Below are 26235 nucleotides of genomic sequence, written 5' to 3' on the forward strand. Positions count from 1 at the left end.
ATTAGACCATGATTTTCCAAATACTTATAAATCCTACCCCTAAGACCTCATTCCAGTAACTCCCCTACCACTGATGTGACATTCTCTGGTCTATAGTTTCCAGGATTATCCCTGGTGTGTCTAGAGAGGACACGGAGGTATTGGTCAAGGCTCCAGCAATCTCTTCCCTTGGGTCACTCAATAATGTGGAGCATACCCCATAGGGACCTGGGGACTTATGTACCTTAATGATCTTTAAAAGACCCAACACTACTTCCTCCTTTACCTCAAAATGCCCTCACATATCAATACTCTTGGCACTGATCTCCCTATCATCCCCGTCCTTCATGGTAAATAGTGATGTACTCATTAAGGACCTTACCTACATCCTTTGCATCCAAGCAAATGTTTCCCCCTTTATCCTTGAGCAGTCCTACCTGCACTTAATTATCCTGTTGCTCTTGATGTAGTCACTGTATGTATAGAATACTTTTTATTTCTCTTTAATTCTACTTGCCAAGGACTTTTCTTGTCCCCTCCTGGCTTTCCCAATTCCTTTCTTGAGTTATTTTCTGGATTCTTTATAACCCTCAAGGGCTGTTTGATTCCATCTTCCTAAGTTTGACATACATTTCCTTTATCTTCTTGGCTAAATTCATTACTTCTCTACATCCACAGTTCTCTTACCTTGACATCCTTGTCCTTCCTTCTGACTGGAGTACATCTGTCCTGTACTCTGTGCAGTTGATCTTCAAACACCCTCCACGTGTCAGATGTGGACTTGCAAAAATAGCTGTTCCCAATTATCTCTCCCTAGTTCCTGCCTAATGCTTTTGTAATTTAATACTCTGCTCCAATTTAATACTCTCCTGCAAAGTCTATACTTATCCTTATCCATAGCTAACTTAAAACTGTTCCCCAAGCACTCACCCACTGAAGGGTTGGTCACCTGTCCAGGCTTTTTACCTTACACCATGTCCAGTGCAGCTCATCTTCTTGTCAGACTATCTACATATTGATTTAAGAAATCCTCCTGGATAGACTACTATCATAATGCGGGGGGGGGGGGGGGCATTGGGAGTGGACCCAAATCCAAGACACAGACACTAATCTACCAGGAACAGGACTAGACATGAGAAGGAAGCAGGGGAACAGAGAAAGAAAAGGACACTGGACATGACAGCAGCCCTGGACAAGACAAGGATTCTGGGCCTGGGCTAGGACTTGACAAGGATAGTGGAACCAGGACATGGAACTGGGATCTAGGAGCCTGAGCTTGGACTCCGAGCCGGAGACTGGACAAGGACCCAGAACCTGGGACTTGACTGGGGCTCGGACTCCAGAACCGGGCGAGGACAAGACGAGGCTACAGGATGAGGAGAGGCACTGGACAAGGGAACCCCAGCACCGGGCTGGGCAAGGTACTCCTGTGCTGGGTGAGGCACATGGACAAGACGAGAACACAGAGCCTTGATCGAGGGAGAGACAACCGGACTGGACATGAGACTTCTGGACAGGACGAGGGAACCCCAGCACCGGGCTGGGCAAGGTACTCCTGTGCTGGGTGAGGCACATGGACAAGACGAGAACACAGAGCCTTGGTCGAGGGAGAGGCTATAAGAAGGCTAAACACAGAGCCAGCACCCCTCCTTGGGTACAGGACGTAGGGCCAGGACTCATCACACAGAACCGGGAACCCTCTTTTGGTACAGGACTTTGGGCCGGGACTCATTACACAGAACACTGAACATGACGAGACAGTTCCCAACGCTAGGTAGTGGCAAAACGGCCGGACCTACCTAGTGAAGGTGTGGACACTAACAGACAGTTCCAAACGGCGAGGCTCCAGGCAGAGGCGAGGCGAGGCTCCGGGCAGAGGTTGAGCAGAGGCGAGGCGAGGCGAGGCTCCGGGCAGAGGCGAGGCGAGGCTCCGGGCAGAGGCGAGGTGAGGCTCCGGGCAGAGGTTGAGCAGAGGCGAGGCGAGGCTCCGGGCAGAGGTTGAGCAGAGGCGAGGCGAGGCGAGGCTCCGGGCAGAGGTTGAGCAGAGGCGAGGCGAGGCTCCGGGCAGAGGCGAGGCGAGGCTCCGGGCAGAGGTTGAGCAGAGGCGAGGCGAGGCTCCGGGCAGAGGTTGAGCAGAGGCGAGGCGAGGCTCCGGGCAGAGGCGAGGCGAGGCTCCGGGCAGAGGTTGAGCAGAGGCGAGGCGAGGCTCCGGGCAGAGGTTGAGCAGAGGCGAGGCGAGGCTCCGGGCAGAGGTTGAGCAGAGGCGAGGCGAGGCTCCGGGCAGAGGTTGAGCAGAGGCGAGGCGAGGCTCCGGGCAGAGGTTGAGCAGAGGCGAGGCGAGGCTCCGGGCAGAGGTTGAGCAGAGGCGAGGCGAGGCGAGGCTCTGGGCAGAGGTTGAGCAGAGGCGAGGCGAGGCGAGGCTCCGGGCAGAGGTTGAGCAGAGGCGAGGCGAGGCTCCGGGCAGAGGTTGAGCAGAGGCGAGGCGAGGCTCCGGGCAGAGGCGAGGCGAGGCTCCGGGCAGAGGTTGAGCAGAGGCGAGGCGAGGCTCCGGGCAGAGGTTGAGCAGAGGCGAGGCGAGGCTCCGGGCAGAGGTTGAGCAGAGGCGAGGCGAGGCTCCGGGCAGAGGTTGAGCAGAGGCGAGGCGAGGCTCCGGGCAGAGGTTGAGCAGAGGCGAGGCGAGGCTCCGGGCAGAGGTTGAGCAGAGGCGAGGCGAGGCGAGGCTCTGGGCAGAGGTTGAGCAGAGGCGAGGCGAGGCGAGGCTCCGGGCAGAGGTTGAGCAGAGGCGAGGCGAGGCTCCGGGCAGAGGTTGAGCAGAGGCGAGGCGAGGCGAGGGTCCGGGCAGAGGTTGAGCAGAGGCGAGGCGAGGCGAGGGTCCGGGCAGAGGTTGAGCAGAGGCGAGGCGAGGGTCCGGGCAGAGGTTGAGCAGAGCCGAGGCGAGGGTCCGGGCAGAGGTTGAGCAGAGGTGAGGCGAGGGTCCAGGCAGAGGTTGAGCAGAGCCGAGGCGAGGGTCCAGGCAGAGGTTGAGCAGAGGCGAGGCGAGGGTCCAGGCAGAGGTTGAGCAGAGGCGAGGCGAGGGTCCAGGCAGAGCCGAGGCGAGGGTCCAGGCAGAGGTTGAGCCGAGGCGAGGCTCCTCGCAGAGCAGAGGCGAGGTAAGGCTCCAGGAGAAAGGATACAAACAGGGGGTTTAGACAGGAACAATCCAGCAGCCAGAGGCTGAATCCTGAAGCTCTTTATGAAGCCAGCCAGCCTCAACGGAAACTGGGGAAACCCGGAAAACCTGGAATAGGGTGCTTGGACCGGACCCTGAACCAGAATGCGGATTTCACGGACCGGACCATGACATTGACAGATTTTGCTTCTTCTAAACTTCTTGCACTTAGAAAGTTCCAGTTTATATTAGGGAAGTTGAAATTCTCCATGACAACAACCCTATCATTTTTACACATTTCCCTAATCTGCCTGTTTATCTGTTTTTCAATATCCTGGCAGCAACTGGGGTAGGGTGTCTATAGTCCAATCCCATCAGAGTGTTTGCACCTTTCCTATTTTTGAGTTCTCATATGGACTCAGTTTTGTACCTTCTGAGTGCAGTTGTGTCTCTGATTAGTGGTGCAACTCTCCACCCCCACCCCTTTATCACCCTCTCTATCTTTTCTAAAACGTTGAAACCCTGGGACGGTAAGCACCCATTTCTGATCCTCTCTCAACCAAGTCTCTGCAACGACTACAACATCTTTATTCCATGTACTGATTCATGCTCTGTTCATCACCTTTACCCAGAATTCTCCTAGCAGTAAAAAACACACACTTCAAACTCTCTGTCCCATCGTATCTATTACTTTACTCCTGCCTGATTTTACTGGGCCTGTCATCTACCTTTCTCTTTGTCCCCCCACTTTTTGACTCGGTGATTTGGTTCCCATCCCCCTGCCAAACTAGTTTAAATCCTCCCGGGTAGCACTAGTGAACCTTCCTGCCAGGAAATGAGTTCCCCTCGTCCTTCATGTATGGGTCATCACTGACCCAGAAAAGACTCCAATGATTTAATAACCCTGCCCCCTGCACCAGTTCCTCAGCCTCTCATTCATCTGTACCATCATCCTATTCCTGCCTTATTAGCATGTGGTACTGGGAGTAATCCAGAGGGCCTGCTCATCAGCCTTTTTCCTAATTTCCTATGCTCACTGTGCAGGACCTCTTACCCCTTTCTACATACATCATTGATGCCAATGTACGCCACAATCTCTGGCCACTCACCCCCACCCCTTGAGAATCTTCTGCAGCCACTCTGAGACATCCTGGACTCTACCACCTGGGAGGTAACACCACAGAATCTCACTTTAAACCTTTCCCCTCTCACTTTATCTCTAGTTTCACTCTTCCCTACCATGTCTTGTCTTGACCAATCCCTGACACTGGGCTATAAACGTGCAGGAGCAGTGTGTGGTTAAGTGTCTTGCTCAAGAACACACACACTGCCTCGGCTGAGGCGCAAACTAATGACCTTCAGATCGCTAGCCCAAAGCCTTAACCACTTGGCCACGCGCCATGTGTAAAAGACTGTGACCATTCACCTTATCTACAGTATGCATCTTAAGATTTTATATAGTTCTGTATGGTCAATATACCTTTATAAGTCAAAGAAAAATAGTTGAAAATAAACACAAATCTGGACACTTTCCAGGAACTTTTGCACCATATTCAAATTGGTAGTAGTGAAGAGAACTCTCTTATATTTTCCCAATTGTTTCTATTATTTGGCAGGTTCTGCATGTACCACTTGTTAAAAAGTGTCAAGAGCTGAGTAGGTATACTTCTCTCCATTTGCTGGGACTGTATATTGAAATAAGCTGCTACGAATGTGATGTGGCATCACTGTTTTTACCGTCTCAACCTGAAAAGCAAGATCAGTAGCAATGATTGGTCGGTACAGTTTTCATATATAATAACACTTGAGTTGTAGAAAGTTTGAAGTTCAAAGTAAATTTATTACCAAAGACAAGATGTGTCACCAAATACAACCCTGACGTTCATTTTCTTGTGTGCATACTCAATAAATCTAATAATCATAATAGAATCAAAGAAAGACTGTACAAACAGGGCGGACAACAAGTCCGTACTTGTTTGCCGATGATCTGCTGCTATTTATTTCTAATGTTGAGACTTTGTTACCCCATGTGCTTTTTTACTCTCCTGTTTTATCCAGTTCTCAGGTTAAAAATTAAACCTACATAAAAGTGAACTTTTCCTTTTGAATAATTTGTTACCAGCAAATTCTAACCCTCCCTTTAAAATTGTAAGAAACCAGTTTACCTCCTTAGGTGTAACAATAAAAACTATAAGTGTCTATTTAAAGAAAATTTTCTTACCCTATTGAATCATGTAAAAAGGATACTATCAAATTAGTCGCTTCCTTTGTTATCACTGATTGTCCAAATTAACTATCAAAATTAATATATTACCTAAATTTATATTTCTTTTTCAGGCATTGCCTGTTTTTATTCCTAAATCTTTTTTTGATTCTCTTTACTCTATTATATCTTCTTATATATGGAAGAATAAGTGTTCTAGATTAAATAAAATTCATTTTCATTAAGCTAAAAAGAATGGAGGCCTTACCAAACTTTAGATTTTATTATTGGGCAGTTAATATAAGAAATCTTACATTTTGGTTATATTACATTAATCGTGAGGATTGCCCAATATGGGTGTTTTTTTTGGAAGCTAACTGTTAATAAATTTTCTATTATTTCTCTTCTTGGATCCTCACTTCCTTTGTCTCTGAGTAAGTTAAATGATAATCTGGTAGTTAAACACACTATGAGAACTTGGATACAGTTCTGAAAATACTTCAGCTTATTGAGATTTTCTCTTTCGAGTCCCATTTTTTCTATTTATTGTTTTAAACACTATATGATTGATGTGGCTTTTAAAGAATGGGACAGATTAGGTATTAAATGCTTTCAGGACTTGTTTGTAGAGCGAAGTCTCTTTTCATTTGAACAACTGTCAACTAAATATAGTTTACCCAAAACTCATTTTTTTGATACCTACAAATAAGAGATTTTTTACGGTCTGAAATAAGTACATTTCCTAAAAGTCCTGATAAGAATCTATTAGATGTAATTTTTAATTTGAAACTTTTTTATAATGGATTTATATCTAATATTTATAATATGCTGTTGGGAATGAGAAGTGTTCCTTTAGATAAAATTAAAAATCTTTGGGAACAAGATTTCCAGACTTCAATTTCTGAGGAAACTTGAAATCAAAATTTTAAATTTGTTAACACTTCATCGTTACATGCCCACCACTTTCTCCTACAATTTAAAGTGGTCCATAGGGCCCATATGACCAAGGATAAGTTGTCTCATTTTTTATTTAGATATATCTCCGTATTGTGATAAATGTAATAATGGAGAAGCTTCACTCATTCATATGTTTCGGACATGTCCGAGTCTTGGAAAATATTGGAAAGAAGTATTTCAAATTTGCTCGATACTTCGCAAGGTAAACTTAAAGCCTAAACCTTTGACCACTTTATTTGGTATTGTTGGAGGAAAGGATATTATTTTGGAGTCATCTGACTTGCACATTTTGGCTTTTATTTCCCTTATGGCCAGAAGGATGCTCTTGCTTAAATGGAAAGATGCGGCCCCTCCTATTCTCACTCAATGGTTATGTGATGTGATGTCATGTTTAAATTTAGAGAAGATTTGATGTTCAATCTCTGCATCTTATTCCTGAAGGCAGCAGCAAGAAGCGAGCATGATCGGGGTGATGGGGTTCCTTGATGATGGATGCTGCTTTGAAACAATGCTCCATGTAGATATGTTCAGTGGTGGGGAGGGCTTTACCTGTGATGGACTGGGATATATCCACTACTATTTGAAGGATTTTCCATTCAAGGGTATTGGTGTTTCCATACCAGGCAGTGAGGCTGCCAGTCAATATTCTCTCTACCTTACATTTGTAGAAGTTTGTCAAGTTTGAGATGTCATGCCAAGTGTTAACAAACTTATAAGAATTAGTGATGCTGTCATGCTTTCTTCATAATTGCAGTTATGTGCTGGACCCAGAACAGTTCCTCCAAAATAATAACACTAAGGAATTTAAAATTGCTGACCCTCTCCACCTCTGATTCTCCGAAGAGGGCTGGCTTTTGGACCTCTGGTTTCCTTCTCCTGGTCAATCTTCAGCTCTTTGGTCTGCTGACATTGAGTAAGAGGTTTTTGCTGTTGCACCACTCAGCCAGAATTTCAGTCTCTCTCTTACATGCTGATTTATACATTTAATAGTCGATGGAGGAGATATTTAAGCACAAGCTCAACCTCAAATAGAAAAGATGTACACTATATATATTTGATGTCATCTCTGAGAAGCAATTTTTTCTTGTCAAGCGAAGGGGAAACAAAAAAGAATAGTTGTCCCATTAAATCAAGATGTCACAGAGTTTTTTAATAGTGGGACTTTTTGTGATGCACAGAACAGCTTCTATTATTTGAATTCTGACCAAATTTCTGAATACCAATTACAGATGGCCAAAATTCAGTTTGCTTAGCATTCAACCTATCAATTGTCCTTCCAACTTCAGTGATCTGCATATTTGAGTCTCCAGGTCCTCTGATGCTGCACATTCTATAAACTAGGCCTTGAAGGCCACATTGCTTCTCCTCATATCTTCCGCCAGAATATATCACTTTACCTTTCGCTGTGCAAAGTTTCGTCTGCTACTTATTGGCTTGTTCCACTAACGTATACATGTCCTGTTGGGGATACTTGATAAAAAGACACTGACCCTAACATTGTCACCAAACCAATTGACGAAGTTGTCACTGTTGTGTTTTGGCAAACAGATCTGAACCCTGCAGAAACTGAAAGCTTTCAGATGCTTTCTCATGCCTCTCTTTGAATCCTGAGCCCATGATTATCTGGTCATAGTCTCCCAGTAAATCAGTAATCTCATTAGGATAACTTCTTTCACAGCTTCCGGTCTCTTAGCCTTTCACAGCTCCCTTCCACTTTCTCCCCAAAATCCAAAAGCAAGACTCTTCTGGTAGACCCAGTATTTCTACAGCCTATATCCCACAGAAATTGCTTCCTCGTCCATTTTACTGTCATTTTCTACTTAAATCAATGGTTAATTAAGATGGCGTCGCTGAACTATGGTGACGTCGTGCAGCCTACATACAAAACTTCCAAACATACCTCTTTTGAATTATTCTCACTGAATTCCGCAGCATGTAATTTCCCTTCAAGCAATGTACTTTTGATTTGTCTTAACGTACTACAGATTTCACAGACTTTTGAATGACTTGGCAGACTTACCTCTCAAGCAAGCAGATACGGCAACTTGAAGCGGACTAAGGTTCATCACCATTGCTGGAAGTAAGACAGGAAGGGGAACTCCAAGCCAGGCTGAAACACAATGGAATGAGACCCTTCTACCCAGCATCTTGTTAGCAAATGTGCAGTTGCTGGAGAACAGAATTGAGGACCTGAGGGCAAGATTGCTATATCAGAGAGAAATGAGAGATTGTTGTATCCTATGTTTGACTGAGACATGGCTTACTCCCAGCGCACCTGATACTGTGATCAGACCTATAGGCTTCTTGATTCACAAAATGGACTGAACTGCTGATCTGGAAGAGGCAAAAGGTGCAGGTGTGTGTTTCATGATACAATCTCAGTGATGCTCTGATGTGGCAGTTTTGTCAAACTTGTGTTCCCCTGATCTTGAACACATAACAATCAAATGCCACCCATTCTGGTTACCTAGGGAATACTTATCTGTGATCCTCACAGGAGTTTACGTACTACCAGAAACTAACTATAATCAAGCACTTGAAATACTATCTTCTCCAAATAAGAAACTATCTGTCCTAATGGATTTCAAATCATAGTTGGAGACTTCAACCAGGTTTGATTGAAGAAAACCCTGCCCAATTATGATCAGCATGTAAACTTTAGCACCAGAGACCCTAACACACTAGACTATACTAAGGTAAAGAATACCTACCAATCCATGCTCAGACTACATTTCAGTAAATCTGATCACTTGGCTGTCTTTCTGCTACCTGCATACAAGCAGAGATAAAGAGCAAAACTCCAGCGATTAGGACAACAAAGAGGTGGTCACTGGAGGTAGAGGGGTGACTTCGAGTTGGAGGACTGGGCTGTGGTTCAAGGACTCATCCGTGGATCTGAATGAATACAGCATGGCTGACATGGACTTTATAAAGCAGTTGTAAATGAAAATGTCCCCACAAAATCATTCAGAGTCTTCCTCAACCAGGAGCCTTGGATGAACCATGAGATCCACAATCTGTTGATGGCCAGATCAGGGGGATTCTGGTGCCAAGAAAATTACAAGAGATCCAGGTATGATCTCTGGGAGGCCATTTCATGGGCAAAGAGGCAATTCTGGACTAAACTTGAATCAATGAAGGACGCTTCACAATTGTGGCATGGTTGGAATGTTATCACCTCTTATAAAGTAAAATCAAGCAACATAGGCAAAAATAGGGCTTTGCTTCCAGATGACCTCAATGCTTTCTATGCTCATTTTAACCCTCAAAATAGAACTATCACAGACTCTCACAGCCCCCGTTGATCCTGTGATTGCAGTCTCTGAGGCCGATATTGAGCAGCCTTCAGGAGAGTGAACCATGAAAAACAACCAGCCCAGACAGGGTACCTGGCTGAGCACTGAAGACCTGTGCTGATCAACTGTCTGGAGTGTCACTGATATCTTTAAGCTCTCATGTTAGCATTCTGGGAAACCCACCTGCTTTAAGCAGGCTTCAGTTATACTGGGGCTCAAGAATTACATGGTAATCTGCCTCAATGACTATCAACCAGTAGGTTGGTGATGAAGCAGATCAACTCCTGCCAGAGAAGTGATCTAGATCCAATTTACCTACTGGCTCAACAAGTCCACAGCAGATGCCATTTCTTGGCTCCTTACTCAACTCTGGAATATCTGGACAGCAAAGGCACCTACATCAGGGTGCTCTTTATTGACTACAGCTTGGCTTTTAATACCATCATCCACCTCAAAACTGTCAATAAACTTTAAGACCTTGGCCTCAGTACCTCCCTGTACAATTGGATCCTTAATTTCATCACTTGCTGACCCCAGTCAGTTTGCAAACCAGAGAAAGTCTGCAGATGCTGGAAATCCAAGCAACACACACAAAATGCTGGGGGAACTCATCAGGCCAGACATCTCGGCCTGAAACGTTGACTGTACTTTTTCCATACATGCTGCCTGGCCTGCTGAGTTCCTCAAGTATTTTGTGTGTGTTGCCCAGTCAGTTCAGATTGACAACACCATCTCCTCCACACTCTGCATCAGTACAGATGCACCACAAGGCTGTGCGCCTATCCTCCTGCTCCACTCATTTTACAGTTATGATTGTGTGGCTAAGCAAAGCTTCAATGCCATACTCAAGTTTGCTGATGACAGAATCATCAAGGTGGTGGTGAATAAGCAGAGTGGAGGGAGATTGAAAATCTGGCTCAGCGATGCCATAACTACAACCTCTTACTCAACGTCAGCAAGACCAAGGAGCTGATTATTGACTTCAAGAAGCGGAAACCAGGGGTCCATGAGCCAATCCTGACTGGAGGATCAGAGGTGGAAAGGTCAGCAACTTTAAATTTCTCAGTATTATGAGTTCAGAGGACCTGTCCTGTGCCCAGCATGTAAGTGCAATTACAAAGAAAGCATGGCAGGACTTCTACTTCCTTAGGAGTTTGCGAAAATTCAGTATGACATCTAAAGATTTGACAAACTTCTAAAGATGTGTGGTGGAGAGCATATTGAGCTGCTGAACAACAGCTTGATATGGAAACACCAATGCTCTTGAATGGAAAATACTTCAAAAAGTAGTGTATATGGCCTAGTGTATCACAGGTAAAGCCCTCCCCACCATTGAGCACATCTACACAGAGTGTTGGCACAGGAAAACACCATCCATCATTAGGAACTACACCACCAGAACATGCTCTATTTTTGCTACTACTCTCAGGAAGAAGGTACAGGAGCCTCAAACCACCAGGTCCAGGAACAGGTATTACCTCTCAACCATTAGGCTCTTGGATCAAAGGGAATAACTTCACTCAAATTCACTTGACCCATCACGGAACTATTCCCATAACCTATGGACTCACTTTCAAGGACTCTTTATCTCACGTTCTCAAATTTTATTGCTTATTTATTTACTATTATTATTTCTTTCTTTTTCTATTTCCAGAGTTTGTTGTCTTTTGCACACTGGTAAACCCCCAAGTTGGTGCAGACTTTCATTGATACTATCTATTATGGTTATTTTTCTATTATGGATTTATAGAGTATGCCTGCAAGAAAATTAATCTCAGGGTTGCGTATGGTGACATATATGTAATTTGATAATAAATTTTCTTTGAACTTTGAACTTCTGATCACCTCTGCCACTTTGAAAGTGTCTGTTGTTATGTTCTGAGGCTGAAGTACGCAGGTATTTCCAACGAGTGGATAGTCACAAGGCCGTGGAACCGGACGGCATCCCAGGGCGGGTACTCAGGATGTATGTGGCACAACTGGCAGGTGTGTTTACAGACGTTTTTAATCTCTCCCTCTCCCAGTGTAGAGTGCCCTCCTGCTTCAAAACATCCACCGTTGTCCCTGTACCTAAAAAGACCAAGGCAACATGTCTGAACGGCTGGCGTCTTGTCCTGTCGCATTCACCTTAATATTAAGCAAATGCCTTGAGAGGCTAGTCAAGGATTACATCTGCAGCACGTTACCACCCACACTGGACCCCGTACAATTTGCCTACTGACACAACTGATCGACAGATGACGCAATAGCCACTGCACTACATACCTTCCTTACACACCTGGAGAAGAAAGATGCTTATGTGCGAATGCTGTTCTTGGACTACAGTTCAGCATTCAATATCATAATTCCTTCTAGGCTTGACAAGAAACTCAGAGACTTCGGTCTTCATCCTGCCTTGTGTAGCTGGATCCTGGGCTTCTTGTCAGATCGCCGGCAGGTGGCAAGAGTGGGCTCCCTCACCTCTGCCCCTCTGACCCTCAACACAGATGCCCCTCAGGATTGTGTACTAAGCCCCCTCCTTTACCCTCTGTATCTCCATGACTGTGTTGCCACCCACAGCTCCAATCTGCTAAGTAAATTTGCTGATGACACTACACTGATTGGCCTAATCTCAAATAATAACGAGGCAGCCTACAGAGAAGACGTCTCTTGACACAGTGGTGTCAAGGAAACAAACTCTCCCGAAATGTCGCAAAAGCATTGGTTGTGGACTACAGGAGGAATGGAGACAGGCTAGCCCCTATTGACGTCAATGGATCTGGGTTGAGAGGGTGAACAGCTTTAAATTCCTCAGCATACACATCACCGAGGATCTCATGGTCTGTACGTACCGGCTGTGTGTTGAAAGAAGTCTCTTTCACCTCAGAGGGTTGAAGAATAGTCACCCCAACCATAAACTGTTCCAGCTGCTACCATCTAGGAAGCGGTACTGCAGCATAAAAGCCAGGACCAACAGTCTCTGGGACACCTTCTTCCACCAGGCCATCAGACTGATTAATTCACGCAGATGCAATTGCATTTCTAAGTTATATTGACTGTCCTGTTGTACATATTATTTTATTACAAATTACTATAAATTGCATATTGCACATTTAGAAGGCTTATGGAATGCTTGCTTTTGTTAGTTGAGGCACGGAGTTCAAAAGTCAGAAGGTTATGTTGCAACTTTATAAACTCTGGTCAGGCCACATATGTTGTCCATGTAGACAATGTCCCCTGATCTACCCTCATCAATCTCTCTCGTCACCTTGTCAAAAAACCCAATCAAGTTGATAAGGCATGATGTTCTATGCACAAAGCCATGTTGGCTGTCCCTAATTAGGCCATAGGTTTCCAAATACTCATTTATTCTATCACTAAAAATTTCCCTACAATGGATGTGATACTCACCAGTGTATAGTTCCTAGTATTTTTCCATGTTCCCTTCTTAAGTAGAGGTGCAGGCATCCCCTCCCTTTACAAAGGCAGAGTGTTCCTATGAAACCTTTCTTAAGCCGAAATGGCGTAAAGCGAAGAAACATTAATGTATATGGGAAAATTTTTTGTGAAAGCAAAAATCCTCTTTGTAATGCGAAAACAGGTTACTAATGTAGGTCTTTTGTAAAAGCGAAGTAGCATAAAGCGAACATTTGTAAAGTGGGGGACACCTGTTCAACATTAGCCACTCACCAGTCCTCCAGGACCTTGCCTCTGGCTAGAGAGGACAAAAAGACATTGCTCAAAGGCTCAGCAATCTCATCTCTTGCTTCTTTCAAGAACCTGAGGTAAATCCCATCAGGCCCTGGGGACTTGTCCACCTTAATACTCATCAGGAGGCTCAACACTTCATCCATTTTGACTTCTAAACACATTTTTTTTGTGCCTGAACTCAATCTTATCATGAATAAATTGCCTTCTGCTGCATTCACATTCTCCAAATGAAGGTTAAGTATGTGTGAGTTCTTGTGGTCCCACTCTACAATACATGGGACAGGCCCCTCCCATTGACTGTGTTCCTGTTGCAGTGTTATATTAGTGTTGCTTCCTGCACTTGTACAGAGCTTCATTAACTTTGCTGCCAATTTCCATCATGCTTTATATTTTGCATAGTCTGTTTCTAATTATTCCCCTTCTTGTCATTGGTAACTTCATCTTCACCTCAAGGAAGAGATTAGCATCCTATTAGTATCCGTTATAAGCCTACTAACCCTCATGGGTATCTCACCGACACTCACCCTTACCTTGTAAAGACTCTGTTCCATTCTCCTAATTCTTATCCTTCATCATATCTGCTCTACTAATGAAACTCACACTTCTGAGTTTAAGATGTTCAGAATATCATGGCAGGCATAAACTTTAATCCAAACTGCACTTGGACCCAGTGTCTACTTTAAATGGTAATTTATAGAAAGCATTCTTTCTTTGAAGATAGACTTTAAGAGTTTGGAATTCCAGGCTCATAAGTAGGGCAAACATGGAATTGTGTATTTCTGTTTCTCCCTTGAAATCTGTTCACCTGTGGAACTGCTGCTGATGAAATTTCAAGTGTAAGGGCTAGGTTATCAGAAAATTTCACGGTAAGTAAAAACTGGCAATTAAATTTTCAACCAAACCTTATTTAGCAATAAAGATGCCATTCTTTTATATTCCAATCTGAAAAAATATTAGACATTTTTATTGGTGAATAAATATTAGTAAAAGGAATGCAGTACTGGTGTCATTTAGATCACTGCTAGTTGTTGTCTTCTTCTCAAGCACATCGTCCCTACTGGAGCTGACAGCAGCTCGACAGAGTCTACTGTCCTGGCCATTCTTTCAAATTGCCCATCTTCTTTGTGCATCCTTCCTTTCCCAGGGATGAAGTCTTTGGAGCTTCTGCTGGCATTTCTGTAGATCTAATTTCTTATGTGATGGGACTGCTAGTCCCAAGCTGAACCCTCCTCCTTTCACAGCCAGGCCTGGCACTATCCATGGCCGGGTTATACTACTATCCTACTTGTCTATTTGCTGTAATATGGGCTCCTTTAGAGAAAGGCCTAACAGTTGTGCTTCAATTTAATTGCAAATTTTATCTAGGTCCTGATGTAATGTTCCCGGGCTCATATTAATGAGAGATTGAGTGAATCTGAATTTCCCTCACTGGGTCAAGTGCTCCTTTGTTGGGATCTGGAGCCTGTGACATAATTTAAAATAAAATTCTCATGATACAACTACAATATTCTTGGCTGCACCAGCATTATTAATCATCGCTAGTTTTACCTGAGACAATTCAACCACGTCAGAGGGCAATTGAGACAACCACTGAGTTACATACAACTCAGACCTGGGAAAGATCCAAATTTTGTTTTTAAAACCTCATTAGTTAATGACAATTTAATCATTATATGATCAATTTCAATTTTTATTTCCAATAGTTTAAAATAGAATTCTAATTCCAATGTAAGTCACTTAATTAGAAGTAATTTAGGTCACCTTATTAGTCAGATCTTTTCTTACACATCTAAAGTGACAACCATCACAGTGTCAGTACCTCCAGTTGAACTCTGTCTTTTTGTGTGTTTCTCCCTGGCTGTCAGTCTGTGGTTTTGTATTGCCATGTGCTCCTGTCTTACTGAGTACCCTGTCTCTCATCTGTTTCTCATTATTACCTGTATTGCTGTCACTTGCATCTCATTGTGCTCCACCTATCATCTGCCTTTCTGCTTATTGCTCAGTGTATTTTAGTCCTGCGTTTTCACCAGATTGTGCCAATGAAGTTTTTTTTTCCTGAGCCTTTCTGGTAATTGAATCTGTACTCTGTCTGTTTCCTGATTCTGGTTTTTGGATTTCTCTGGATGTTTTGATCTCCACCTGAACTTTGATGCCAACTTTGTTTGCACCTCGGGATTTGTTGCTCAATTAATATAACTGCGTGCACAGTACTGGGTCTGTGATTGGATCCCTGCTCCAGCATCTTGACACACAGTTCCATACCATGTTCTAGGTTTATCTTATCATTTGAACTGAAAAGACATCTACTGGAAAATAATTGATTAATGTCCTTGCACCTTTATATCAGCAGTTAGAATACTACTCTGAAAGACCCTGTGTGATTAAAGATTAATTTTAAAATATCAATTTCCAAATCTCTGGTTTTCTGAAGAAACTGATAATGGACAGATTTTAGTCAACCATGGAGGATTATTCTGAGTTTGCTGCAGCATTGACAACACAAATTGAAATCAATTTTGGACTGCCCTTTTCTCATCATATGATTTACTGCTATTAAAAAGATAAATATCGAGAAAACTTAAGGCCTGGGAAATGCTTCAAGTTCTGCATTGAATTGCTGGCATTTCTAGGTGAAGGTGCCAATAAGTGCTAGGAGTCCTGTGTGAATTTGGAAATGTCAAACTTACTGGCTAAGCTTTACAGCCATTTCCTGGCTATGCTGTTTCATTCTGCTTACCATGGAGGATCAGTGGCAGAGCAGAAGCTTCCTAATGTTCCCCAGTGCCAACACAGGGAAGGGGAAGGTAGATTCACTAGTTTAAAAAATTGTACAGTTTGTTAAATGTTTTATTTAAAACACCTGAAGTTTTTAATATTTTGAACAGTGTATTTAAGGGGGAATACAATATTTATACAAAGTATTGAATTTATCATAGTTTTTGTAAGGGAATTCAGAAGCATATAATATCCCTGACAGGTAAAGCTTAAATGACGTCTGCCAAATGTGAAAGGCTGAAAGAGGAATTACGTGGGCAGAGCTTGTTCTAACCCATTACCTCTCTCTCTCTGTTATGTTGGCCTGGGTCTCTTATTCTAGGACTACCAGGCTGAGAAATATGTCTTCTGGAACTGACTGAAGCAAGTTTGGGCAAGTCTGATCACTGACAGGTGAGGGCGGCATGGTTAGCACAACACTTTACCAGTGACCTGGGTTTAATTCCCGCCACTGCCTGTAAGGAATTTGTGTATTTTCCCTGTGACTCTCCAAGTGCTCCGGTTTCCTCCCACAGTCCAAGGACATATTGGTAAATTGTCCCGTGATTAGGCTAGGATTAAATCAGGGGCTTGCTGGGTGACAAGGCTTGAAGGGCTGGAAAGGGCCTAATCCACGCTGTATCACAAAAAATAAATAAAATGAAGAGAGATAATGCAAACCATGTCACTGAAATGCTAACATTTTGTTCATATAATACCATAACAATACCTGTGGGGATTATCATGGCATAATTAATTAGTGTAAGCAATAGATGCCTGCATAGTTGCAACAACCTAAATTGCACTTTTTAGTCAATTCAGAGGAAGGTGTAGTCTATGTACATCTTGTACGTTTGAAGCATTTTTCTGAAACCTGGAACATCACAGCTGTTGATTAATGAGAGTGTAGCAAACTGCGAGGGGATTTGCAATCCTGCTCACTGAGTCAGTGAGGTAATACAAACTAAATATTTGTTTTAATAGAGTGGTGCATTGTGCCAATGACCTAATCACCTGAAAACTCATCAGTCAGTCTGACAGCAGTCATGGATTAGAAGTTGAAATGTGCCTGCATATTTAGAAAACTTCTACAATTCCACTCCATCTGATTTAAAGGAGTAAGTAACTTAGAGATAAAATTCACTGTTCTGAGAGGGCTTTACATCTGATTGGCTTTTCTGTAATCTCACTCAATGATCTTTTGGAAAGCATTAAAATTCCACATTGAAATGCAGCTTCAAGCTTTCCTCTCTAACCAATTTAAAAATCAGATGTGTTTACCATCCCCCTGACCTCTTCCTCTCTAATGCTGTGTGGTTAGTCTTTAGCAAAGGGCTGATTTTGTACATGGCCCATACCTCAACAAGTTCCAGGCCTGTCATGACGTGGAGCTCTTTTGCTTCTGCCTCCACACTTATTTCTTTGGGAAGGAGTCCTTACTCCCAACTGATGACCCCTTCTCATTATCTCTAACACTAGGCCATCCCCATTCAGGCCTCTTACTATCAACCCCTCCCCAAGGTCTTTTCAGTTTCAATTTCCACTGTAACACCTCTCGCCTTGACTTCTCCACTCCTCTGGCCTGTTCCAATGTCACTTCCTACAAACGCACAGCCCTCCATTCACTTTGCACCAATCACAACCCAGCCATCAAAGCAGTGTTGTTATAGACGGACGGACTACCTTGCAGAGGCCAAATCACATCTCTCCAAAATACTTTCTCTTACCAATCCCAGGAGGTTGACCCCACTGATACATCAAGCCATCATCTCCCTCACATCATAAACTTGATTATGCCCAGAGATCTTTCCTTCACAGCCTCTAACCTGATAGTGCCTCATCTCTGCACTTCCCACTTCAGTCTGTTATCCAAGCTCCCCAAGCAGAATGGTCTTGGTATACCCATTGTTTCTGCCTTCATTGACCCTCCTCATACCTTGAATCCATCCTGTCTCTCCTGGTCCAGTCCCTTCCTACCTACAACTTGATCCCCTCACATTCCTTTCACAGTTTGGACAACATCGATTGCCCGGCCCCACTGCCTCTTCTTTATACACCTCTATCCCTCATCAGGAAGATCTTAAAGCCCTTTGTTTCTATCTACAATAAATATTTAAGCACTTTTCCTCCACCACTATTCTCATCTACCTGGCTGAACTTGTTCTTACCTTAATCAACTTCTCTTTTGACTTCTATCACTTTCTAAAAATCATAGCCATGGACACCCACAGGGGCTCTGGCTGTGCTTGTCTTATTGTTGGCTCCATGGACAGTCCCTGTTTCAAATATTCTCTGTTTATTTGATGACTGCATTGATACTGCCTCCTGGCCCTGTGCTGAACACATCAACTTTATCACTTTTGCTGCCAACTTCTACCCTGTCCTCTCAATCACATGGAGCATTTCTGACACTTCTTTCCCTTTTCTCATGAGGCAAACAATCCATTGATATTTACTGTAAACTCACTGACTCTCACAGCTACTTAGACTACAACCCTTCCTGCCCTGACTCTTGGAAGGATGCCATTCCTTTCTCCCAGTTCCTTCCTTTCCGCTGCATCTTCTCTCAAAATGAGGGTTTATGTTCCTGGACACGAACATTTTCTTTTTCAGGAAGTATGGCTTCCCCTCTGCTGTGGTTGACAGGAGCCTGATCTTGCAGCTTGTCTGTTACTAGTACTTACGCTGTCAACTTGCCTCCTCTCAGACTGAACAGAGATTAAATTCCCTGGTCCTTACCTTTCATCCTATGAGCCTCCACATTTATATTTAATCCTTTCCCATGCCCTCTGTCTGTCACAAAATCTCACCAACAGCTACATTTTCTCCTCCCAGCCCTTTCTATCTTCTGTAGAATATGCTCCCTCTGTAACTCTGTGGTCCTTTCATCTCCCCCTCACCCCTGGTACTTGCCCTTGCCCTTGCAGTAGATGTGATACTTGCCTTTACACCTTCTTCCTCACCACCATCCAGGGACATAAACAGAGCTTTTGGGTGAGGCAAAGGTTCACACAACTCTCCTCCACCCTTGTTTACTACATTCAGTGTTCCTGACATGGTCTCCTCTACATCGGCAAGAGCAAGTGCAGACTTGGTGAACATTGCACAGAACTCTTACTCAGTCCACAGTGGTCATCCTGAGCTCCCAGCTGTAGACCATGACCCCCATTCTACCCTCTCTCCAGTCCATCTTCACCCAGCTTTTCCCCCTTCCTTCCTGGCTCCATCCACCCACTTGACACTCCCCCATTCCTCCCACCCAATCTAGTTCCATCTGTTATTCACCTCTCCCGTAACACTGCCAATTCCCACCTCCAGCTCTGGTAGCGCTTTGCATTCCTCCTTAGCTCTCCTTAGCACCTGTCTCCTGTTTTTAGATTCACTTGTCACACCTTACTCCCTTTGTGTTTATTCCCATTTTCCTTAATCTCTGTGCCTCCATCTATCATTCACCTCTCACAGTCTTCCGAATCCACCCCTACTCACCTCCCTTACCTGACACTACCCATCCGTCATCTCACACCCCATCCTCTGCCAAAGGATCACCACAGAATCCTTTCTTCCCACTTTCTTTTATTTAGTTTGGCCATCTGGCTTCTCCACTCTCAATCCCGATGCAGGGTTTTGATCTGTAACCGCGACAATTTCTTCTCTTCCCACAGGTGCTGCATGAACGGCTGAGCTCAACCAGTGCATCGATTGTTTCTCCAGATTCCAGCATCGACAGTCTCGTGTCTCTTCGGAAATTAAATATAATTTTATTTTATAGATTGATAAATCCATTTTACAGACAGCCATTATTTTCTCTGAAACATTATGTCCGCCTATGAAATATATGCCTAAATGTAAATAAGGAAAGGATTCACAATATCTATCTTGCCTCTTGTTGGAAATTTATTATTTTGGACTCCTCTTTGACTTTCAGCCTTGTGCCACATGCTGGGCTAACTCTAAAACAAAATAGTAATTGCAATTCTATTTAATATATATTAGACATGTTATTTCCCAATAACCACAGTTACATTATTACTCCGTATATTTGGATTGGCATAGACACATTTGTCAACCCTGAAATGTAGATGTTGTCATATAATCAGTACTAAGGTGATTGATACTGTCAAAACCGTTTTGGCAGGCAGCCTAAAAGCTTACAATTGATCCAGAATTAAAGCATCCCCTCAATTTTGGTATCCCATTTAATATTGAAAGGAATGTGAAAGAAATTAGATAATCTCAAGCCCATAATTTTGTTTAAAGACTGGTAGTTATAAATTGCAGAAAAACTTCAAAGTTTGAAGTAAATTTTATTAACAAATACATATATGTCACCATATTCAACTCTGAATTTCATTTCTTGTGGGCATATTCAGCAAACCCTTAGAACAGTAGCTATAACAGGATCAATGAAAAATCAACCAGAGTGCAGAAGACAACAAATTGTGCAGATGCAAATATAAATAAATAGCAATAAATTATGAGAACATGAGATAATGAGATAAAGAGTCTTTGAAAGTGAGATCATTGGTTGTGGAAACATTTCAATAATAGGGCAAGTGAAGTTATTCAAAAGTCTGATGGTTGAAGGAGCTTGGTGGTGCGAGTCCTGAGGCTCTTGTACCTTTTACTTTATGGCTGCAGTGAGAAGAGAGCATGTTTAGGTGGTGGAAATGTCTGATAATTGATGCTGCTTTTCTATGACAGTGTTTCATGTAGATGTGCTCAGTTGTTGGGAGGTGAGATTTTACCCGTGATGTATTAGGCTAAATCCACTACTTTTAGCAGGATTTTCCATTCAAAGGCATTGGTGTTTCTATACCAGGCTGTGATACAGCCAGCCAATATACTCTCCACTACATACCTATAGAAGGTTGTCAAAGTTTTAGATGTCATGCTGAATCTCTGCAAGTTCCTGAGGAAGTAGAGATGTTGCTGTGTGTTCTTTGCAATTGCACTTTTGTGCTGGGCCCAGGACAGGTCCTCTGAAATAATAACACCCAGTAATTTAAAGTTGCTGACCCTTTCCACCTCAGATCCTCCAATGAGGCCTGGCTTATGGACCTCTGGTTTCCCTCTCTTAAAATCTTTAATCAGTTCCTTGGTCTTGCTGACATTAAATGAGAGGTTGTTATGGCACCACTCAGCCAGATTTTCAATCTCCCTCCTGTATGCTGATTCATCACCACCTCTGATTTGGCCCAGGGTAGTGATGTCATCAGCAAACTTGAACATAGCGTTGGGGCTGTCATTAGTGTAAAGTGAATAAAGCAGGGGGCTAAGCACACAGCCCTGTGGTGCACCTGTGCTGATGCAGATCATGGAGGTGATGTTATTGCCAATTTGAACTGACTGGGGTGGACAAGTGAGAAAATCCAGGATCAAAGTTGAGTATTTCATTCTCCACAGCTGACTGTTTTTGAGGATTCTATCTTTTCATTCCTGCTTAAATATAACTTTTATTCAGAATGCTTAGAAAGAGTATAGAATGAGAGTTGAAACCATCAGTGATTAAGGAAAATACATTAGCTATTAAAGCATTACAACATTAGATTAGATTAGATTCTACTTTATTGTCATTGTGCCCAGTATAGATACAAAGCCAATGAAATGCAGTTAGATTCTAGCCAGAAATGCAAAGAATAGTGTTATTTACAAAATAACTGCAAATAAAAAGTAAGTGCTACAGCACACAGATATAAAAGTACTGAGTGGGGTGGATGGGTGCAATATGGGTGCAATATTGCTTAGCGCTGTGATGTGAGGTTCAGCAAGGTCACAGCCTCAGGGAAGAAGCTCTTCCTGTGCCTGCTGGTCCGGGAGCGGAGGCTCCTGTAGTGCCTACCGGATGGGAGGAGAGTAAAAAGTCCAAGGTTAGGGTGAGATGCATTCTTGATAATGCTTTTCACCCTGCCTCTGTAGTGTTTATGGTAAATGTTCTCAATGGTGGGCAATTTGGTGCCGATAATCTGCTGGGCAGTTTTCACCATCTGCTGGAGTGCTTTGTGGTCCGATACGGGACAATTGCCATACCACACTGAGATGCAGTTGGTGAGTTTGCTCTCAGTGCTACAGCGGTAAAAGTCTGTCAGTATCCTGGGACAGAGCTGAGCTTTCTTGATGCTCCGCAGGAAATAAAGGCGCTGTTCAGGGACCAGGTGAGATCCTTGGAAATGTGGACACCAAGGAATTTGAAGCTTGATACGTTCTCCACTACAGCTCTGTTGATGTAGATGGGGACATGGGTGTGGCTCCTAGCATGCCTGAAGTCCACACTGATCTCCTTGGTCTTCTGGGTGTTAACGGCCAGGTTGTTGTCAGCACACCACGTGGCCAGATACTGGACCTCGTCCCTGTAGGCCGTCTTGTCATCTCCTCTGATCAGGCCAACCACCGTGGTGTTGTCCGTGAACTTCATTATGGAGATAGAACCATGTACTGGAACGCAGTCATATGTGAAAAGGGAGTACAGAATAGGGCTCAGCACACAGCCTTGAGGTACGCCGCTGTTCAGGGTGAGAGTGGAGGAGGAGGAGAGATTGTCTAACTTAACAGATTGGGGTCTGTTAGTCAGAAAGTCCAAGGTCCAATTGCAGAGGGGTGAGCTGATACCAAGCTGGCGAAATTTGGCGACCAGCTTGGAGGGGGTCACAGTATTGAATGCCGAACTAAAGTCAATGAACAGCATTCTGACGTAAGAGTTGGGGCTGTCCAGGTGGGTCAGGGCAGAGTGAAGTGTCATGGAGATGGTGTCCTCTGTAGACCTGTTGGTGTGATAGGCAAATTGATGGGAGTCCAAAGTAGTGGGCAGATAGGATTTCAGATGTGATAGAACCTGTCTGTCAAAGTACTTTGAAATGATGGGGATGAGTGCAATTGGACAGAAGTCATTCAGGCCCGTGTCAGTGGAATCCATAGTACATGGATTGAGAAATTAAATTGACAACTTTAAGATTTTGTAAACAAACTATGAGATTAAGGTCTGCATTTTGAGTTAATCAGTATTGCAATACTAGTTGTTGTGTATGATGTGAATCGATGTCCCCCTTAGGCTCAGTACTGATGATATCCATTGATGACTGTATTAAAGTCCAAAACTTCATTGATAATAATCAACTCATTCCCACAGGTAGCAAAACATGAACAGTCTTCAGGCTGAATATTAGTCATGTCCAAGCAGTTCTTCTGGATATTAAATGGAATTTCGGTCCCTGTACATTGCATGAGTAAATATACTGGGGCTTCTACTGATTAGAAATTTAATTGCACGTGTCACACAAGTACTCTGGGCTCAACAGCAGTTTGGGGACTGGTATTCCTAGGCATCTGATATCCCTGTCATCTTCATAAAACCTTTCAACTGAAAATAAGAAGTGCAATGGAATACCCTCTACTGACACTCAATGCTATCAAGGACAAATCTTTTCTTTTGACTGGTATTCAATTATCCACTGTAACCCCCTCACCAGGCTTGTATATAAACTCGGCTCATTAGCTAACTCTGCTAACAGCCACGTGACTCAGTGGTGAGGAGGCCAGTTTTCATAAACATATATGTCTAGGGTCGGTATTATTTGGGGTTCAACCAAGCAGGAATGACGTGATAAAAGAAACCTCAATTCGAATGAATGCTGTGTAAATACTGCCCATACACAATTATCAGTCAGCAAGAAATATTAGATTGTATGCCATGTCAAATTATAAAAAAGTATATTTACCAATTTCAGTTTTATCAAAGAGTTATTAAGTGAAAGAAAAGAAAGAAGAAAAAAAATTACAGTTAGACCAGTCTAAATGTGCACATGACTGTTGGAGCTAGTCTCTTCCAAAACTGGGAATAACGGCTGTTCATGGTGCCAAACCCACAGTCTGCGTGAAAGCACCTGCCACAGTCCGAACTTCCCTCAAAGTGCATCTCGAACAAACTGGCTCTCTATCAGGAGTATTGGCCTTCCTCCCTGGAGCCATTCATCTGCACAAAGCTCTTCTTGCAAAGGGAGGTCTCCTTCCCACAGCATTCTGCGGCATCTTCCCTTCTGTCCTGCTCCGCAGCTCCCGCCAAAAGACCCCAAACCCAACTGGTGTCAGTCACAAATCTCTCTCTAGAACCTTCTGCAGAGCCCACCATCTTGATTGGCTGACACAACATTCCTAAGTTGAACAGGGGTTCTTACCTTTGGCTGAAACCAAAACGTTCTATCAGCAGGGCACAGAAAACTGCTAAAGTGAAATACCTACATCACAGCAGTAGGAATCTTAACCAGGCATTACACCACATTAAGCATTAAGTCCCTCCTTCACAATGGTTGAAATGCATATCAGGCATAAAATACACAGCAGGAATTTCTCAAGGCTTCTTCAATATCATGCCCATCTTTCAAACTCACAGAACAAGAACAACAAACACGTGGAAACACTGTCAGATGCAAGATTACTTTGAAGTCCCATGCCATTCAGACTTGGAAATGCATAGCTGGTCATTATCATTAAGTTAAAATTCTGAATAATACAGAGGGAATACCTTCATAAACCATGTGGTTTTTCAGTAATGCAGTTCTCAAGCAGGGCAAGGTCATTCAACATTCAACAAATGAATATAGAAAAGATCTCAGTCTGGAGTCTGGCTAATTTTGTCTTGTTAATTTTGCTTCCACAAGATCATATACCAGCACCTGCAAGGTTCAAATTCATTTAGGCTTGGTCATCCAATATCTTACAGCTTTTCTCCTTGAACCTTGATTATTTATTGGAGTCAGCTAAAGAAAACTTCAGACAGACTGGAACTTTGTCCACTGTAAGCATAATTTAAGAGTTAATATGCAGACTGAGGAATAGCAGATTTATTAAAATGCTTGACATAAAAATACCCCTTTCTTGAGCTACAGCCCCATATAAATCATGTTATTTAGCTTTAAGTTCTGGTTTTGTCTTCAGTCATCTTAACTCAAGTAGTACTTAGATCAGGAACATGATATAATAACCAAAAAATGCTGGATTCTCTCAACAGGGCAGGATGAATCTGTGGAAAGAGCAATTGAATTAATATTTCATGTCAAAACTTTTTTTAAAACCTGGGGAAGAGAGAAGATTGTTACAGGTTATGTCTCTACCTGGTGTTGAAGATACAAAAAAGATCTATTTCTGACTATTTTCCCTCAGCCTGTTCAGGGGGTTAATTGCAATTATAACTCTGTACATAGTCAAGTAGTGAAATATAACTCACTGACGTCAAAGGAAGAGTTTTGAAGAACATTGAATGATATTGGAATATGTGGAAACTGGATTAGCAGGTAGTTTCAGGAGAGCAGAGGAGAACATTGGTTTCAGATACATAGAATTTTAAAGAAATTATATTTCTGTCTATCATCCATTCAATTGTTTGTTTTTCATTTTTGTGAAACATGTAAAATTAATCATTTTTGCTTTACATGCCCAGGTCTTAAAGCAGAATGTTAAAAAGAGTGTGATTTCTAAATAAAACATTGTAGGGTCTTTGCAGCATTTTATTCCTCAATGTTTCTCACCATTCTGTTACTTAATTTTGATGCAGGAAATCTAATGGTATTGTGGTCAACGTGCCACACAACAGTATTCAAGTCCGTCACAAATCGTTTCATCAAAAACCTGGCCTGCGCTGGAATCTGTGCAAGTGTTGTTTGTGTGCCTTTCGACATCATTCTGAGTGCCAATCCATACTGTTGCTGGTGGATTTATACCCTGCTGTTCTGCAAAATTATCAAATTCCTGCACAAAGTCTTCTGTTCGGTCACTGTCCTCAGCTTTACAGTCATTGCATTAGACAGGTAGGTAACACCTTATTACAGGTCTGCTGTAGACATTTTTGAAGCAAAGGAGATTTTGGATTTTTGGATCTTTCATTTATTCGTTCACAGGATAAGAGTCACGATGCCCAGTTTATTATTTGTTGTCTCTTCTTCTTCTTCTGACTTTTAATAGTGGTTGGCTCTCCAACTTAAAGGTGCATTACCACCACCAACTGGGCTAGTGGTGTAGAGAGTTGGGAAATAAAACCCCTACTAGTTCTTTATTGAATGAAAATGAAATTACCTCAAAAAAAAACACTGTAAATAATGAAAGACAATATTGTGAATTAAATTAAATTCACTTCCATAACTTAGTAAAGTTTATAAATGAAAACTATCGACTCCTAAAGATAATAGTGCAGCCTGCTTTTTCCCTCTTTCAATCTTATA

The 26235-nt window shown here is 42.9% G+C and overlaps 1 protein-coding gene across 8 annotated transcripts in view; it reads left to right on the forward strand.

Moving 5' to 3' along the window:
* The window catches only part of gpr176 (G protein-coupled receptor 176), a 192867-nt gene that overhangs the window by 139935 nt on the left and 26697 nt on the right, over nucleotides 1–26235 (forward strand). The window contains exons 1-5 of one of the 8 annotated variants that reach the window (XM_059955466.1): nucleotides 3242–6489; nucleotides 11467–11569; nucleotides 16371–16441; nucleotides 17012–17145; nucleotides 25572–25824. In XM_059955466.1, coding sequence (XP_059811449.1) covers nucleotides 25580–25824 — 245 coding nt within the window. In that variant the 5' untranslated portion in view covers nucleotides 3242–6489; nucleotides 11467–11569; nucleotides 16371–16441; nucleotides 17012–17145; nucleotides 25572–25579. Of the gene's footprint in view, nucleotides 1–3241; nucleotides 6490–10714; nucleotides 11570–14191; nucleotides 16442–17011; nucleotides 17146–24706; nucleotides 24816–25571; nucleotides 25825–26235 lie in introns of those variants that run through there. The other 7 variants (XM_059955464.1, XM_059955467.1, XM_059955468.1 and 4 more) reach the window with 7 other exon arrangements.

Source organism: Hypanus sabinus, chromosome 2, assembly GCF_030144855.1.
Source record: "Hypanus sabinus isolate sHypSab1 chromosome 2, sHypSab1.hap1, whole genome shotgun sequence".
In the NCBI taxonomy this organism is placed as follows: Eukaryota; Metazoa; Chordata; class Chondrichthyes; order Myliobatiformes; family Dasyatidae; genus Hypanus; species Hypanus sabinus.